Here is a 14,862-nt window from a genome sequence, read left to right as displayed (position 1 = left end):
CCAGTATTGCTTGCTGATTGATATATACCGGGGTTTTGGCCATCAATCATGTAAGCAATAAGTCATCGACCTGACCTGGCCTGGCTTAGGCGTATGTATATCACTCTCCAATCAATTTCGTCTATTGTTTTCTTTTTTATCATTGCTCGCGGCCAATCTGGTGTCTGTGGAAATGAATGACGTTTAGTAATTACGCGGGAAACGAAACGAATGAAATAAAAACAGATTCCCAGAGCATCACCTTGGATTGCCGAGTGGCTTGCATTTCTGGGCAATCCCAAACGACGGATTTCGCTTCAGAACCTGGAATGAAATTCCACCTTCAGTCTCCAGCGGATCAAGTACGGGCGACCTGCCCCATTTGTGACCACAACGAGCGGGGATGTCTTCCGGAACAGGCAGTGGTAGTGACCTAGATATGCCGACCTGCTTTTGCGCAGCTTGTTAACCATGGTAGCATTGCTAGAGCAGCGTTCAGTCGCTCGTGTCAAGCAGCCGAGGTAGAGGTGGGATAAATTCGTGTTGGCGGAACAACCTCGTCCTACTGCACACGCCCCTAAAAAGGTGCTGACGATGATTGTTCAAGCGATCAATCTTTGTGCATACCCGACCCTACTACGGGCCGGCGGCGTCTGTCGAAAACGTCTTTGACTTGTGAATCCGAGTGCGCGTGGCCGGCGCGGCAAAACTCATCCGTCGCAACGCCTCCCGCAACTTTAAACGAGCGACGCTGTATGGCGGCTGGTCAAATCAAACAAAACCGGCTTGCAGCTGTTTTCAGGCCCGTTTCTCCACCCGATGGAAATGAGGGCGGCCTGGCGCGGCGCGCTAGAGCTAGGGGAACCGTTCCGCGGATACATGTGAATAGGCCCGTTGGCCCTCGCTTGTTTCGTGTTTGACCGCAATTTTTCTTCTTGCAGTTTTCTCCGTCCGCAGAGAGAACTCCTGTCTTGAGTTGCTCTCTGCCTGTCTCTTCCCCTGGACAAAAAGCAATTCTAGTGGTCAATGCATGTCACAACAGTCTACCCCTGATAGACCGTTTTGGCTGTATGACTCGCGCTCCCGGTGGCGTGTGGCGCAACACTCGGCGCTGCAAGTCAACCGACATTGAGCATGGTGGTGTCAGGCAGTTCGAAAAGTGCTTCTCTGCCTCCCTGTTGAGTATCTTTCACGGAGTTGTGGCGGTAGATCATGCCCAGGCCACCCCCGTCGTCTGTCGATAGACGCTCTAGACCCCTTGTCCGTCGCAAATGATTTTCAAGTTGCATTGCACGGCGGCCCCTCAATGGTGGAATTTCACCCGTCCACAAGCGAAGGTGCAGACCAGGTTCGGTTGTAGATGATGCTTGTGAAACTAGAGAGTTGCAGCACTGCTTCTTGATAAGTGAAGTTCATGACGTTAATCAGCTCATGCTCCTTCCAGATTGGTTTTCGGAGGCAAGGCAATCGACTTGCTTGGCCTGGTCAACCATGGATGCGATGATAGTTAATTGCTTTCCTTGTTGCCACTTCAAGGTTGCGTGGTACCCCACGAGATCGCCATCTGGCCCGGTCGGGACCAATCCGTGGGCTGTCCTTTTTTTTCCTGCTTCGGCACATCGAGTCGGGGCGCCGATGGTGCCACACGGACCTCATAGCTTCCCCGCCCGGGTGTGTTTGTGACATCCATCTGCGTCGCTCTGCATCGCCCTAACCACGTTGGATCTTTTATGTGAACGGATTGCACACCAACGACCGACGGTTCAATTTTACATCGAGCCGACGGAGCTTGTCACATCCCCAACCACTTTAGATTTACTCACCAACTCCCGACCCCCGCGAGAACCATGGCAACGACGGAAGCGAATCTGGTGCAGAGCGGCACGCCCAGTCCCGGCGTTCTAGTTCTGCAGTTGAACCGGCCAGACAAGAGAAATGCTCTTTCGCAGAGTCTTATCAAGCAATTGCTCAGCAAACTTCGTGACGCGTCGGTAGACGAAACCGTCAAGGCGGTGGTGGTGACAGGCAGTGAGACATTTTTCTGTGGTACGTGGGCGTAATGGGGGGGGTGGTCTGGGCGAGCGGTTCGGAAATGAAGCTCAAGCTTACATTCCCCTGCAACAGCTGGGGCCGACATCAAGGAAATATCGGCTCTTGACGGAGAAGGCGCGCGAAAGTGCAGGTATCTCGAGGACCTGTGCCATGGATTTTCGTCGTTTAGGAAACCCATATTTGCCGCCGTGGAAGGGATGGCTGTGAGAACTCCCGTCCGAGAACTCCAAGGTGGTGTACCGTTCGCTAACCCGATTCAATCGTGTAATGATGAAAGCTTGGCGGAGGCTTCGAAGTTGCTCTCGCGGTAAATAGACCCTGACATGCACTCTGCTTTGGACGAATGGCTTTGAGTGCTTGTGCTGATCGAATGAACCCTGCTCAGTGCGATCTGATCTTTGCTTCTGAAAGCGCAAAGTTTGGCCTCCCGGAGGTTAAGATTGGCTTGATCCCAGGGGCCGGTGGCACCCAACGCTTGACAAACTCCATGGGAAAGTACCTGGTGAGTGCCCGGCGAGCCAAGACCAAAGTGACTTGATGCATGTTGAGTGGTCGACGACGATACTGACTGGCGGTACTATTTCAATAGGCGATGCGCATGATATTGTTTGGAGCAACAATCACGAGCCAAGAAGCACTCCATCATGGCTTGGTCGCAGAGATCTTCCCTGCTGGATCGGTTCTGGAGGGCGCCGTTGCCAAGGCTACGGAGGTTGCAAGCCTCAGTTCCACGGCGGTACAATTAGCCAAAGAGGCCATCTGCCGTAGTGACGACCTGGGCAGGGATGACGAGTTTGAGCGAAGTCTGTACTATTTCTCGTATGGAACTGCACACAAACGGGAGGGCATCGCTGCCTTTCTTGAGAAGCGCGCACCTGACTGGCGCGATGCCCCTCGAGGTTCATCCTAGATGGATGCTGTAGGTGGGTTAGGGATGAGATGCATCAGGTATGTGAGTAAGATGGATGGATAGCATTTGACGAATGCAATGGGTGGCGATGTCCGTCCTCCTATAGCTATCAAGAATGGACGGCAGAGAGAGCTGGTGCTCCTTGTCCATCGGCTTGTGGTTGTCAGGTCTGATCTTGTTTACATATTCGATAGCAATGCCATCGTTTTATTTCGACAATTTTCCGTACCGTGCCTGGGTTGAAGTTTGTTTAACAGTCGTTCAAGCAAGGTTGGGTTTTGGGTGCGGCTAGGGGTGTCGTGCAAAGACCAAGCGCAATCAAACTTTGAACAGCGTGACTGGTCGTCTTTAAAAAACTTTGGTTTCTCGGTGGGTACAAGGTGAGGTCAGTACTTTTTTGCCCATAACGGAAGAAGGAGGTCAGAGCAAAAGTCGAAAAGAAAAAAAAAAAAGAAAGAACCAGAAGATGTCGCACAGAACTAGATTAGACTGACTAGCCTGGAATGGGAAGGAAGTCATAGGGAAAGTGTGTCTGATTAATTTTAAATCGGCAGGCATGTCCATCGATCGATACAGAGAAAGAAAGAAGAAAGAGAAGAAAAATAAAGTCTATGATGCAATTGAATGCGCTCGATTTTGAGCGAATGATTTAACCAAAGTGATTTTCTCTTACCACTTTTCACGGACAATTTAGAGAATACCGTATCAGAAAGACTTTCATACACTCACTGAGGGGAATGACATCAAAAATAGATATTGCACCACACAGCCAGACAGTCAGGTGTCCAGCGTCTTTCTTTTCGAGGTTGCTCGAGGATACTGTACTGTGTGTCCCCGCCTTGTTATAGTGATTTCCAAATCAGGCTCGGCGATCGGCAAACAACCCAGAGCTAAGTATTTGGAATAAAGATAAAAATAGCATCAAGCTACGGAGTCGCATTAAGGTATCCGGAGGACAAGGGTTGGTACACGCGTCTAGTCCTGTCCTGTCACTTATTCCTGGTTGATCCATCAATGGGATTGAAAGGAAAGTATTTATCCAACCATAATATATTGGGACAAACAAAGGTACCGAGGATTCCAAGATGCAGATTCCATGCTTGCTCGACATACACACCATTCGGGTCACCAATCCTCGTCACCCTCGATAGCGAGCGAGCGATATCGGTTGGTCCTACCAGTCACAAACGCCACCTGTTCCTCGTCAAAGATCTCGGGCTCGAACCCTTGCGACTCCTCACTGGCCAACCTCTCCTCGAGGAATTCGTCCAACGCCCAGCTGATCCTTTCGGCGCCGGTCCTCGCACCCCCTAGGTTTGGCCCTGCTGGACCCAATCTCAGAGAGGCCAAGCGCCCCGCCACGAACAGCGGTACGTCGTCCCTCCACATGAGGTCCTCGGTCAGACATGGAAGCCCGCCCTGGGTGCGTATGGGGTGCGACTCCAGCAGCGTTTGCATGTACGGCAGGGTCTCGACGTTTGCCTCGATACCAGTTGCAAAGTAGATAAAGTCAAACTTTGGCAGGATGGCTTCGTCTATCGGCGGTTCCGTCTTCACCGTCCACTTCTGCGACGCTTCGTCAAAGCTTGCGCTGGTGAGCCTGGTCTTTTGCCTCAGCTCCAGCCTACCAGAGGCGATATGCGCCTTCACTTTCTTCCAGTAGAGCGACGGTATGCTCCCACCGCCGCGGGCCTTGCGGATCTGCTCGAGCCGTTCCTCGTCCGAATCGGCGCCCCAGAAGTATGCATGCTCGACGTTGCGGTACTTGCCCATCCATGCCAGGTCAACGTCGAACGCTTTGATCTTGGCCGTGCCTCGCATCATGTGCCACACCTTTGTGACCCCCTTGCGGATGTTGACGTCGCTGATCTGCGCCGATGTCAACCCTCCACCGATGACCAGCACGTTTGTCGTCCTTCCAGAGTTTATGATTTTCTGGACCGCCGGATCTGGTATTTGACCGTGCGTTATCCGCATCGAGTGCGACGTGCGCGGAGGCTGCTCCCACTGTCCTGGAGCGGGAGACAGGCCCTCGATGCCGGCCGGGATGTGGGGAGCATTTGCTGGCCCTACGGCAAGGACGACTGACCGGGCATAGTGTGTGGTTCCATCCTCGCTCGTGACCTGAAAGAGATCTTCTGTCCTGGAGACGTTGGGAAACTTGGCATACTTGATGTCCTGGACCCGTCCTTGTCGGATTAGACCATCTTGTATGCCGTACCTGTTGGCAATGCTCTTATTGTGGTCGGCAAATACAGCTTGTGGCGGCGTGTAGTAGTCTTTTCTATCACGCTCGTCAATCTCAACAACCGAATGATGCCTATTGTAGGGTTGAAAACACTTTAGTATTAGTACACAGGCCTCTCAATATATGCCACTCCCAATCAACATCTCGAGTCATCAATTCCAAGGCTCCTTACTTTGAATGCTTTGATAACCTAGACTTGCGGAGATGCTTGCTGATCTCCTTGCCCACGCAACCCCTCAGCTCCACCAGGTCGTCCTGCCGCCCCAGCTCGTGCGCCCAAGCCAAGAGAGCGTCCCTCTCGGCCGGGTCGACGTGCCAAAACATGGGGCTGCGGAGGTGCGAGATCTGGAACGTCGCAAAGAGCTTGTTCCACCTGTTCATCCAGCTGTCCCCCGTGGCGTCCAGCACCAGCGTCTTGTACCGCAGCCGGCACTTGGCCGGAGCATCGCCGCCGGCGTCGCTGTTGCCGTCTTGGCTGCAGCAACTGCTGCTGCTGCTGCTGCTGCTGCTGCTGGGGATCACGGCCCCGCCCTTTCTGCACTTTAGCGACATTCTGTGCCCGTGCTTCTTGATCCAGTGGTACCGCTGGTGCTCCTCGTCGGTGAAGAGGGCCGACGGGGACCGTTCGCACAGCCGCGAGGCGACCGCGAGGCCGCACGGTCCCGCGCCGACGATGAGGATGTCGAGGATGGCATTGTTGTCGCTCTCGGATGCTGCCATTGCGACGAGTCAACTGAGAGATGGTATTCAAGCTCTAGGACGTCTTTTTTTTTTTTAGAAAATTGGGCAAAGAAACAAAGGGGGAGGGGGGTTCTTTTTTTTTTTTCTTTCCAGACAGCAAGTCCGCGGGGAGAGACAACAGGAATACACTTTTATTCTAACTAGAGCTGAGAAAAAACTCACCATTTGTACTAATTTCATAAACAAGATATTTGATTGCCATCTACCCAGCCTACCTCGATAATCAACGGAACTTCCCAACGGCAACAAAACGTCCATTATCGTCGAGTGCGAACCTTGATGGCTCATCTTACTTTCGATCTTGTCGCATTGCGTCCCAAAACCCACCATGATGGACTTTTCTTTTTGAGAACCTTGATGGCTGACTGGGATCGAATTGACACAACTTTCTCGAGAAACGTCATTGGCGACTAACAATTGGTGAACAGGGATCACGTATTAAGAGTATTGATGCACAGTTGACTTTGTAAAAATAACCATTGATCTAGACTAGATCAAACCGTCACGCGCGCACAACCATCATCAAGCTAACAAATACCCCTGGTCTATCCCCCCTCTGCTCAAACCCCATGTCTTCCTACTCCTTCCACGCCACCCTCTTTTGTCGGAAGATGCTGACCATGCCCATGGGGAGCAGGCCAGCGTCCACAAGAGACAGACCGCCAAACCGCTCCACAATCTCTGGGCCGTACATCATGGTGACCCACTGCCAGTAGGGAGTCATGCTGCTCCAGGGATGCGCAATGCTGCGGGAGGTGGTGGCGCCCCCATGCGCTCCTCCGTTGTCGAGTCGAGAAAGTGCAGTGCCTATGGCACCACTCTCGTTGTGCTCGGCGTTGATGGGCTGGGGCTCGGGTTCCTGCCTCAGCTCGTCAAAGACATCCGTGACCGTGTATGAACCAACAGTGCCGTCGTGCAGGCGGTGATCAAAAGCCTCGCGGTAGTGTACGTACTCATCGAACGAGATGAAAGGTTTGACCTGGTAGGTCCCGAACACACCCTGCGGCTGTTGAGTTCGCCTCCAAATCTCCTGTTGCTCATCATAGCGCTTTTTGGCGTGGATATAGGTAGCGCTCTCTGACCTGAACATCCGTTCCAGAAGTTCCGCCGGTGACCGTAGCGTCGACTCCCGAATCTGTTGAAGCGTGACGAAGGGAGACTGCAAACCCAAGCCTCCCAGCTCTGCTGGGAAGAACAGGTATCCATCGGGGATCTTGCTGACCCCAAAACGCGTCTCAATGAGCTTCTTCAAGAAGTCAACAACACTGGTTGCAACTTGGCTGCTGCCACCTTCTCCAAAGGCCGTAGCAAACACGTCCTGCTGGATACGTCGGTGAGTGAGCAGCATCTCATCAACGTGGGACCTCCCGAAACAATTGGCTGGTTTGCCAAAATTAGAGGAGAAGAATGCGGCCGCAAACGAGTTCCAGGCCTGTATGAAGCCAAGTACGCTCCCGTGCTTCTCGTTCAGCTGCTTACGCAGCTCAACTATGTGCTTGTCAACCATGCTTTGGTCGATCTCAAATTGTCCCGAATAAGGATTTAGGCGTAGGAACCCCCAACGCAGGTCCCCCTTGGGTAGCAGAGGATCTACAGCGCGTGATTTACCTTGCTCCCCCAAAGTGGAGTTCGAGATGCGGACAGATCCGGATTTCTCATACTTCACTGATGTCCCAGTCACCCTAGTAAAATCAGACACCGCCTTCCATGCCTTGACCGTGGTTGCACTGTTTGACGACCAGAACCAGATGTCATCGCTAATCCTCCACAGAGGCTCTCCGTCAGTCGCTTGATTGACAGCAAAGTCAAGACAGAATAGAACTGTCTCTCCAAAGACATCACTCAGTTGGTGTGATGTCGGAGTGCCCCGGCGCCTGATCCTGGGTTCTGTTGAGGACGGGTCGTCCCCGACAAACCTGAGGGGGGCGCGGAGGAACTTGGAGAAAAAGTCGAGCCACTTGGAAGAAACGCCCAAAAACTTCAGAACAGCCAAGATAGTCTCGTGCGGAAGCAGTGGGTTCCAGTCTCTTAGAACAGAATGGAATGCGCTGATTTCCCCTTTAGTGGCTGTTTCTATAGCTATGTCTGTGGAGAAAAGATGCAAAAGACTCTGCTTGAGGCGTATGGGAGCACGGTTCACTTTGTTTTTCTCCTCGTTCAGTTTTCTTGGGTGAGACGCAGCGTATCCAGATGTTGGATCCCTCACGTTACATGATTGTACTGCGCCAAAAAGCGACATGGCCTGGGGTTGGGCAGAAGGCAAAGACTCCTCTCCCCCACGATTACCGCTCCGCCGATAGGCTGTTTTAGCCATGCGATTCAGGATCCTTCTGCTGTCGTCATGAGTTTGCAGAGAAGTGTACTCTGCTTCTTCTTCTCCGTCATCAGTTTCTTGGCCAAGTAGTTGCAGAACTGATGTTAAAAGCTGCGAGACGAAGTAGTTGTGACGGAACAGCGTCTGGCGCTTGTTTTGCACACTGTTTTCCCGCGGTAGGTGGCCTAAGCATTCTTCCAGTCTCTGCCTGTGCACCGTAGGGATCTTGGTGCCCATGCGCAGCCAGGCAATCCCATCTCCGTAGTTGTAGAAGTCGCCAAAGGCACGTCTAAATAGCAAAGACCACTTGATACCGATATACTGAAGGAAGATGGCTTGAAGCAAGTCTTCCTGCATGCTCATCTTGTATATCCCGCTGATTTGCCGGCGCTGCTCAACCGGCACTTCCTCTCCCCAAGACCATGAGTCCAGGGCGGCAAGTCGCATGTTCAGGACGTCAGCGATTTCGTTCAGTATGATCTCGTTGCCAGAAAAGTCCTTGAGGACCTCTCGCTTCTCATCCGGCAAAAGGTTAGAGGATACGAGACTGGAGATGGTCCACTTGAGAGTCTCCACGTTGAACGCATTGTCTGAGAATATCTGTGATGCTTCTTGTCCTACTAGTTTACGCAATTCCTCAAGAGCTTGAGACACATGTGACTTGGGCGAATTCTGAGGAGCATGGATGCCAAAGAGTTCTGTAAGGAAGTCGCTGATGGCTCCTTCGTCGACGCCAGCCGGCGTGAAGACGTTCTTCTCCCACTCGATCCGCCCTTCCAGCTTCGCTGCATTCCCCAAATCCTCGAAGCCTTCCTCAGCGCTCGGTTGACCCTTGGAGGAAGCACGATCGGCCTCCTACCACTCAGTCACCAGTTTGCCGTATAGATCTGCAAACTCGTATTTACGTGACTGGGTTTCCAGGTGGCGCTCGAGAAGCTCTCCCCAGCCCCGCAGCATCTCAATAGAGATTGACGGATCATAACGAGCCTGGGTCAGAAAACGATCAATGTTTTTCACGTCAACCTCGACCTGCTGGTGCCTGGTGCGGTTCAGAATCACGGTCCCAGAGTCGTCGAGGGCTATGCCGAAGCAATTCTTGACACCAGTGCTGAGAGCCTCAACCGCGCGGATTGTATCTCCTGCGCTCGAAGCAGCGCATGCAATGGCATCAGGTTTGGACTTTTCAAAGCTCGCACGGCGTTTGGCGAGCTCTTCAAGTTTGGTCTTAGTGATCTCCTGTAGGGTCTCGGAGAAAACGCTGCCGGTGTTTGCCATGATGGGATTGAGGTTCGTGGGCGGTTCAGCAAATGGTGAGGAAAGAGGCCGGAGCAGGTGAACAAAGATTGGCCGAGGTGACTGTTTGGCGGATGATCTGATCGATTGGTATTGGTATGATTGATGACTAGTATATCCGGGGAAGATGAAATATGTAATCTAGCTTGTGGGGTCGTTATTTAATGAAAACGTGAGTGAGTTGAGGCCTCATTGCATTTCTAAGCATGCGTTTGCTTGGTGCAGGCCGCCAGCCTTGCCTCCATTGCTGCCTAATTAACTGACTAGGTTGTGGTAGGCCAAACACCAGCACATTTGCGGGGTCTAGCGGTTTTGTGTTCGCCTATTTCTTGTGTCTTTTGTTTGGATGGCCAATTCTCAAACGGTCTCTCCTTGGCGTAAGAAGCTAGACAGACCATGTGACTATTGAGGCCTGACAATTGCGAACACAAAGAGACGAATCGCGATATGTCATTCTCTCATCTGTCGCACGTTCAGGTTGATTCTTTTGTTCTTCAGCCACCCACGCCACTGCTCAAACATGCCATCCTCGGCGGGCCAATCTTCCAAGGCCTGTGGGCATGTTCCTTTGAGGACCTTGGGAACTCCGTGCCACGCGTACCTCGACTCCTTGGTCATATAAATGGCATCTCCAGACCTTAGCCTGAGGAGCAGGTATTGTTTCTTCACATCCTCTGGACGCTCCTCTTCGGCCGTTTTACCAATGTCGCTGGGGGCTATCATGAAGAGCCCATCGCAACCAAGACTGAGGCTCACGAGACCCTTATCGGTCTCCTCCGAAACGTCGCGATGCATCATCATGGTGTCGCCAGGAGTGTAAAAGTTCACAATCGCTGCCTGCGCGATCGTATCGGGGAACACTGTCTCCAAGAACCCCGCAACATCCGGCGGGAATTTCGGTGGCTCCTCTTCAGGGTAGACTCTGTTTGTCCAGTCATACTGACCGCCTAGAGTCACCCAATGTAGACGGCGGTCCATCACCTGCTTCATGGAGAGAGGTTTGTGCACGTCCGGGTCTTTGGGCTGGAAGCGGACAGGCGAATCAGGAGAGTGTGAGAAAAATGAGTGACTATAATCTTCCTGTTCCCCTTCTCCGGCCCCTGGCTTGCGCTCCACGTAAGGCAATTCATAATGAAGATGCATGTTGGTTTGGTGAGCTGGAATGCTGAGATCTCTGTGGATGAGTTTTGAGAGCAGGGTCTTTTGAACTTCCAAGGGTACTATTGAGGGGAAAATAAGAAGACCTGTCACAGCAGTGTTAGTGTTTCTTTGGTCAATCTAACGCATACTATGTATGTATGGCTATATTGGTTCCCGCACCTGGTAATAACGGGTGGTGATAAATCGGCGCATCATTGACGGCAGCATCGAAGCCCGATCCAAGGAATGCGAAGCCCTTGGTGAGCGTTGCGGCTGGGACTGTGCCTGCGACAATAAACTCAGCTGCCTTCTCAGGATTCTCTAAGTCGTCAATGGCTCCATTTGAGAGAAGTTCTTCCTTGTCTGCCCGGGAGTATGATTTCCATATCTGCCGCATCTGGTCCGACGGCTGCTCATGAGCGTCAAGCTCGGTAAGATTGACAGTCATGTTCACGGGTGGGGACAGTAGCAAGCTGTCACAGACGATTTGTAGTGAATATAGCAGGATATATCGAGCCTGTTGTGTAGGTAGCTACGCATGCGCATTCTCCAACAAGCCTTTCTAGTTTGATGATCGTGGATGCACAATGCGTTGATGAAGATGTTTGGCGCAGTGTAACTTGGGGGTTTTTTTGGTGGGGTTGCGGATTGACTGGACGCAAAGAGGCCAGGTTCTCCACATGTTTCTGTAGCTAGCAGTGAGGGCCGGTAAAGATGCTTCAGGCTGCTTGTTCAGTGCTTACTGGGATCGGGCTTCACAAGGATCCTGGGGTTTGTTTACGTCAACCCTTGTAAGCAAAGCTCCTTTGCGCCCGAAAGAAAACAAATCAACAAGCCGTCGCCAGGGGCCTCGAAGTGGCCGATGCACCTCCAGCTTTCACCCCAACAATTGAATTGAATTCAAGAAACGAGATGAATTTCAGTTCGTGAGAAGCTCTTCCAATTCAGGATCCCAAATCAGTAGTTAGGGGTCTATGACTTAACTAAACCATTCCCCTCGTCGTGCTTTCGACTGTTTCGGTTCCCTGGACAATATCTATTTGCGGACCGCGTCGCGCCCCGCGTCGCGCTGGCTCTGCCCCTCGTTCAGCTTGGTTGGTCTCCACGGTCATAAAATCCTCCCTCCGTCATCCCTGCCAAGCCAGCATTAAATTCATCACAAACACTACACCGACTTTGGTTCTTTTGTCTTCATTCATTTCTCTTCCACAGTCTTTCGCTGTCACATCAGACGACGTTGACTTTCAAGTTCGGTCTTTCAATCTGCCCTGATTCCCAAGAATTCAGGCCCGCGCAAACTGCAACTTGACCACATTGCTCGGGCGTTTGTTTGCTTGTATTACAATCGCGAGAGCTTTTCATTAGCGAGGAATTTCCTTACGAGGAAGTCTGTCGCAAGGCGCACGACAACAGCGGCACATACAAACCCTGTGCGCTCAACAATCGCATTCCGACTAGACGCTTCCCCAGCAGCTTTGATCGCCACCAACAGCTCGACGCGCCCCGGCCTGCAAACATGGAAAACTACCAGAAACTCGAGAAGATCGGTGAAGGTATGGGCCATCCACCCCATTCTGACCATGCCAGCTTTGTGGCCTCTCGCTGACCGAATGCCTACTCTGCCTGGTCCATAGGTACATATGGAGTCGTCTACAAAGCTCGAGACCTTCTTAATGGAGGCCGGATCGTCGCAATGAAGAAGATCCGGCTGGAGGCCGAGGACGAGGGTGTTCCGTCAACAGCGATTCGAGAGATCAGTCTCCTGAAAGAGATGCGTGATCCAAACATCGTTCGACTGTTCAACATCGTGCACACTGATGGCACCAAGCTCTACCTCGTCTTTGAATTCCTCGACCTTGACCTCAAAAAGTACATGGAGGCGCTACCTGTGGCGGATGGCGGACGCGGCAAGGCGCTGCCCGAGGGCACTGGCCCACAACTGAGCCGACTGGGTCTGGGCGATACCATGATCAAGAAGTTCATGAGCCAGCTGTGTGATGGTGTTCGGTACTGCCATTCACACAGGATCCTACATCGCGACCTGAAGCCGCAGAACTTGCTCATCGACCGCGAAGGCAACTTGAAGCTTGCCGACTTTGGTTTGGCCCGCGCATTCGGTGTGCCTCTTCGGACCTACACCCACGAAGTCGTCACGCTCTGGTACCGTGCTCCAGAGATTCTGATTGGTGGAAGGCAATATTCCACAGGCGTGGATATGTGGTCAGTGGGATGCATCTTTGCCGAGATGTGTACACGGAAACCACTCTTCCCCGGAGACTCTGAGATTGACGAGATCTTCAAGATCTTCAGGTAAGTACAGTCTGAGTGGAACACCCGTAATGGCTCTTTGCGACTGACCTGGACACCTTTTATGCAGGTTGCTTGGCACACCCACAGAAGAGACGTGGCCCAGCGTCACAGATGAACACATCTATCCCGACTTTAAGCCTTCCTTCCCCAAGTGGCAGCGCGATCCAAACATGAAGCTCTGCCCAGGTCTCAACGATGCTGGTCTCGATCTACTCGAGATGATGCTCGTCTACGACCCTGCCGGCCGCATCTCGGCAAAACAAGCTTGCAACCACCCATACTTTGAGGATAACACCCCAGCGCCGCCGAGGCGATAGGTCTAATCATCAGTTAGCACCCATTTTATGACGACCATGGAAATTTTTTGCACGTCTCCGCAAGCAGTGCATTACATCTTCGGGATTGCGTTACCAGATATCCCCTCTGTATCCAAGGTTTGTGATTCCTTGAAAACCCGTCATCAGAGCAAACTTGTGTGGGAAAGCAGAATCAAGGAGATGGTAGTGTTATGGACATGTCTATTTTTTTTTCTGCTTTCCAGGATACGGTCAAAGCCTTCCTTCTCCTTTATTTGTATGAGCAGCTCGAGCTGAGGAAAAAGCAGGCTGCTGTAATCGAGATCTCCGTCTGCTAGTGCAGCGAAGCAGTCAGGCCACAGGCTGTTCTAGCCTTGTCTTTTGTTTTCATTTCTTTCCTGCAATACTCTTGTTCTACTTTGTTGGGTACGGGCTTAGAAGGTCGGCGCCTGGCGTGTTTTGTAGGAAAATCAACATTATTTTCCTTTGTTATCTTTTTACTTTGGTCCTTTTGGCAGTCCCACTCGACGTAAACTCGAACCCCTTGTTGGGCGCAATGATGAATAGTTTTGCTTTTCTTTTGCTTAAAGTCAATTCCACCGACAAAATGTTGAGGCCGGGGCGTGACTGGTGCTGTCTTTCAATGTAGGTAACTATGGCTGCTTAGAAGGACCTGTGCGCTTTCTAGCATGTGTAGGACAAAAACTTCTTGTGAATCGTTGCCATTGAGATATGGGTTATCTCCTCGTGTCTTCATGTAAACTTTTTTTTCGATGGACCCTATTTTATCACCGTCTCACGGCTCTTGCTCCATGTCTCTGATTTACTGCAGGGTATCTCGGAGCTACATCCGCTGGTCAAGTTTGTCTGAAAACCCTAGCTCAAACCAGTGGCGTGGAGGTCTGGGTGTTGTAAATCGTGCAACGGTGCGCAAAGACAAACTTGTGCTTCCACCGTTTGTTTGGAAGCTGGCCGGACGCTCCTAAAACCTAACTTGGTTGTATTTGTCGTGTTTTATTACCAGAAAAGGGAGTGATGGGGGGGCACAGAGGGCGATTATACGGTTGGCTTGGATTGATGCAGCATCAGGTTAGCCTTTTGGGCTAACTTACATGAGTAGCTACTATAAACCGTTGCTGCTGACTTTTTACAGTGTGAGACCCAATGATCCCAGTCCAGACGCCATCTCGCCTGGATACCGGTGAGGCCTACGGCCGCCGGAGCGTGGCTAGAACAAGTGAAGGCTAATATGATTCTGGAAGATCTACATTACTAGATGGGAAGTTCCGATCATCTGAACATAATCAAAGACACATAGTTTGGTAGATAATTTTTCTTGTACGTAAATATTGTTTGCATTTACATCCTGATTTCAATTGTTTTTCAGCGCTGGGATCTGGTATAAAAGTGCTATTGTCATGCATTTGTTTTTGAGCAAGACGAATGTAACTTCCAAGGAATGAAAGATACATGTTTAGTATCAGAGGCCTAATTATAAACATACTCCCGCCAGACCCCAATTTACATGACCCTAACCATGCCGGCAACGAGACAATCCGAACTTAGACGGAACGGCGCG

The 14,862-nt window shown here is 51.6% G+C and overlaps 4 protein-coding genes across 4 annotated transcripts; 2 read left to right on the top strand and 2 right to left on the bottom strand.

Moving 5' to 3' along the window:
- Positions 1-1,793: 1,793 nt before the first annotated feature.
- Positions 1,794-2,941, top strand: PpBr36_00875 (uncharacterized protein; the record flags this gene model as incomplete). The annotated part of the gene is made up of 5 exons (XM_029888064.1): positions 1,794-2,025; positions 2,104-2,234; positions 2,309-2,338; positions 2,417-2,533; positions 2,621-2,941. Coding segments are annotated over 5 exons (831 nt in total), but the record flags the coding sequence as incomplete, so codon positions are not given.
- Positions 2,942-4,066: 1,125 nt separating this feature from the next.
- On the bottom strand, positions 4,067-5,909 carry PpBr36_00874 (uncharacterized protein; the record flags this gene model as incomplete). The annotated part of the gene is made up of 2 exons (XM_029888063.1): positions 4,067-5,261; positions 5,362-5,909. The coding sequence occupies 2 exons, from the start codon at positions 5,907-5,909 to the stop codon at positions 4,067-4,069; spliced, it is 1,743 nt and encodes a 580-aa protein (XP_029752464.1).
- A 598-nt stretch (positions 5,910-6,507) lies between these two features.
- Positions 6,508-11,125, bottom strand: PpBr36_00873 (uncharacterized protein; the record flags this gene model as incomplete). Its single annotated transcript, XM_029888062.1, has 4 exons — positions 6,508-9,029; positions 9,150-9,616; positions 10,139-10,757; positions 10,858-11,125. The coding sequence occupies 4 exons, from the start codon at positions 11,123-11,125 to the stop codon at positions 6,508-6,510; spliced, it is 3,876 nt and encodes a 1,291-aa protein (XP_029752465.1).
- A 918-nt stretch (positions 11,126-12,043) lies between these two features.
- On the top strand, positions 12,044-13,304 carry PpBr36_00872 (uncharacterized protein; the record flags this gene model as incomplete). Its single annotated transcript, XM_029888061.1, has 3 exons — positions 12,044-12,230; positions 12,312-12,987; positions 13,055-13,304. Coding segments are annotated over 3 exons (1,113 nt in total), but the record flags the coding sequence as incomplete, so codon positions are not given.
- Between the last annotated feature and the right edge of the window lie 1,558 nt (positions 13,305-14,862).

The sequence above is a fragment of the Pyricularia pennisetigena genome, chromosome 2, assembly GCF_004337985.1.
Source record: "Pyricularia pennisetigena strain Br36 chromosome 2, whole genome shotgun sequence".
NCBI classification, from domain to species: Eukaryota; Fungi; Ascomycota; class Sordariomycetes; order Magnaporthales; family Pyriculariaceae; genus Pyricularia; species Pyricularia pennisetigena.
The sequence above is the reverse complement of the archived record's forward strand: the minus strand, read 5'-3'. Positions and strand labels throughout refer to the sequence as shown.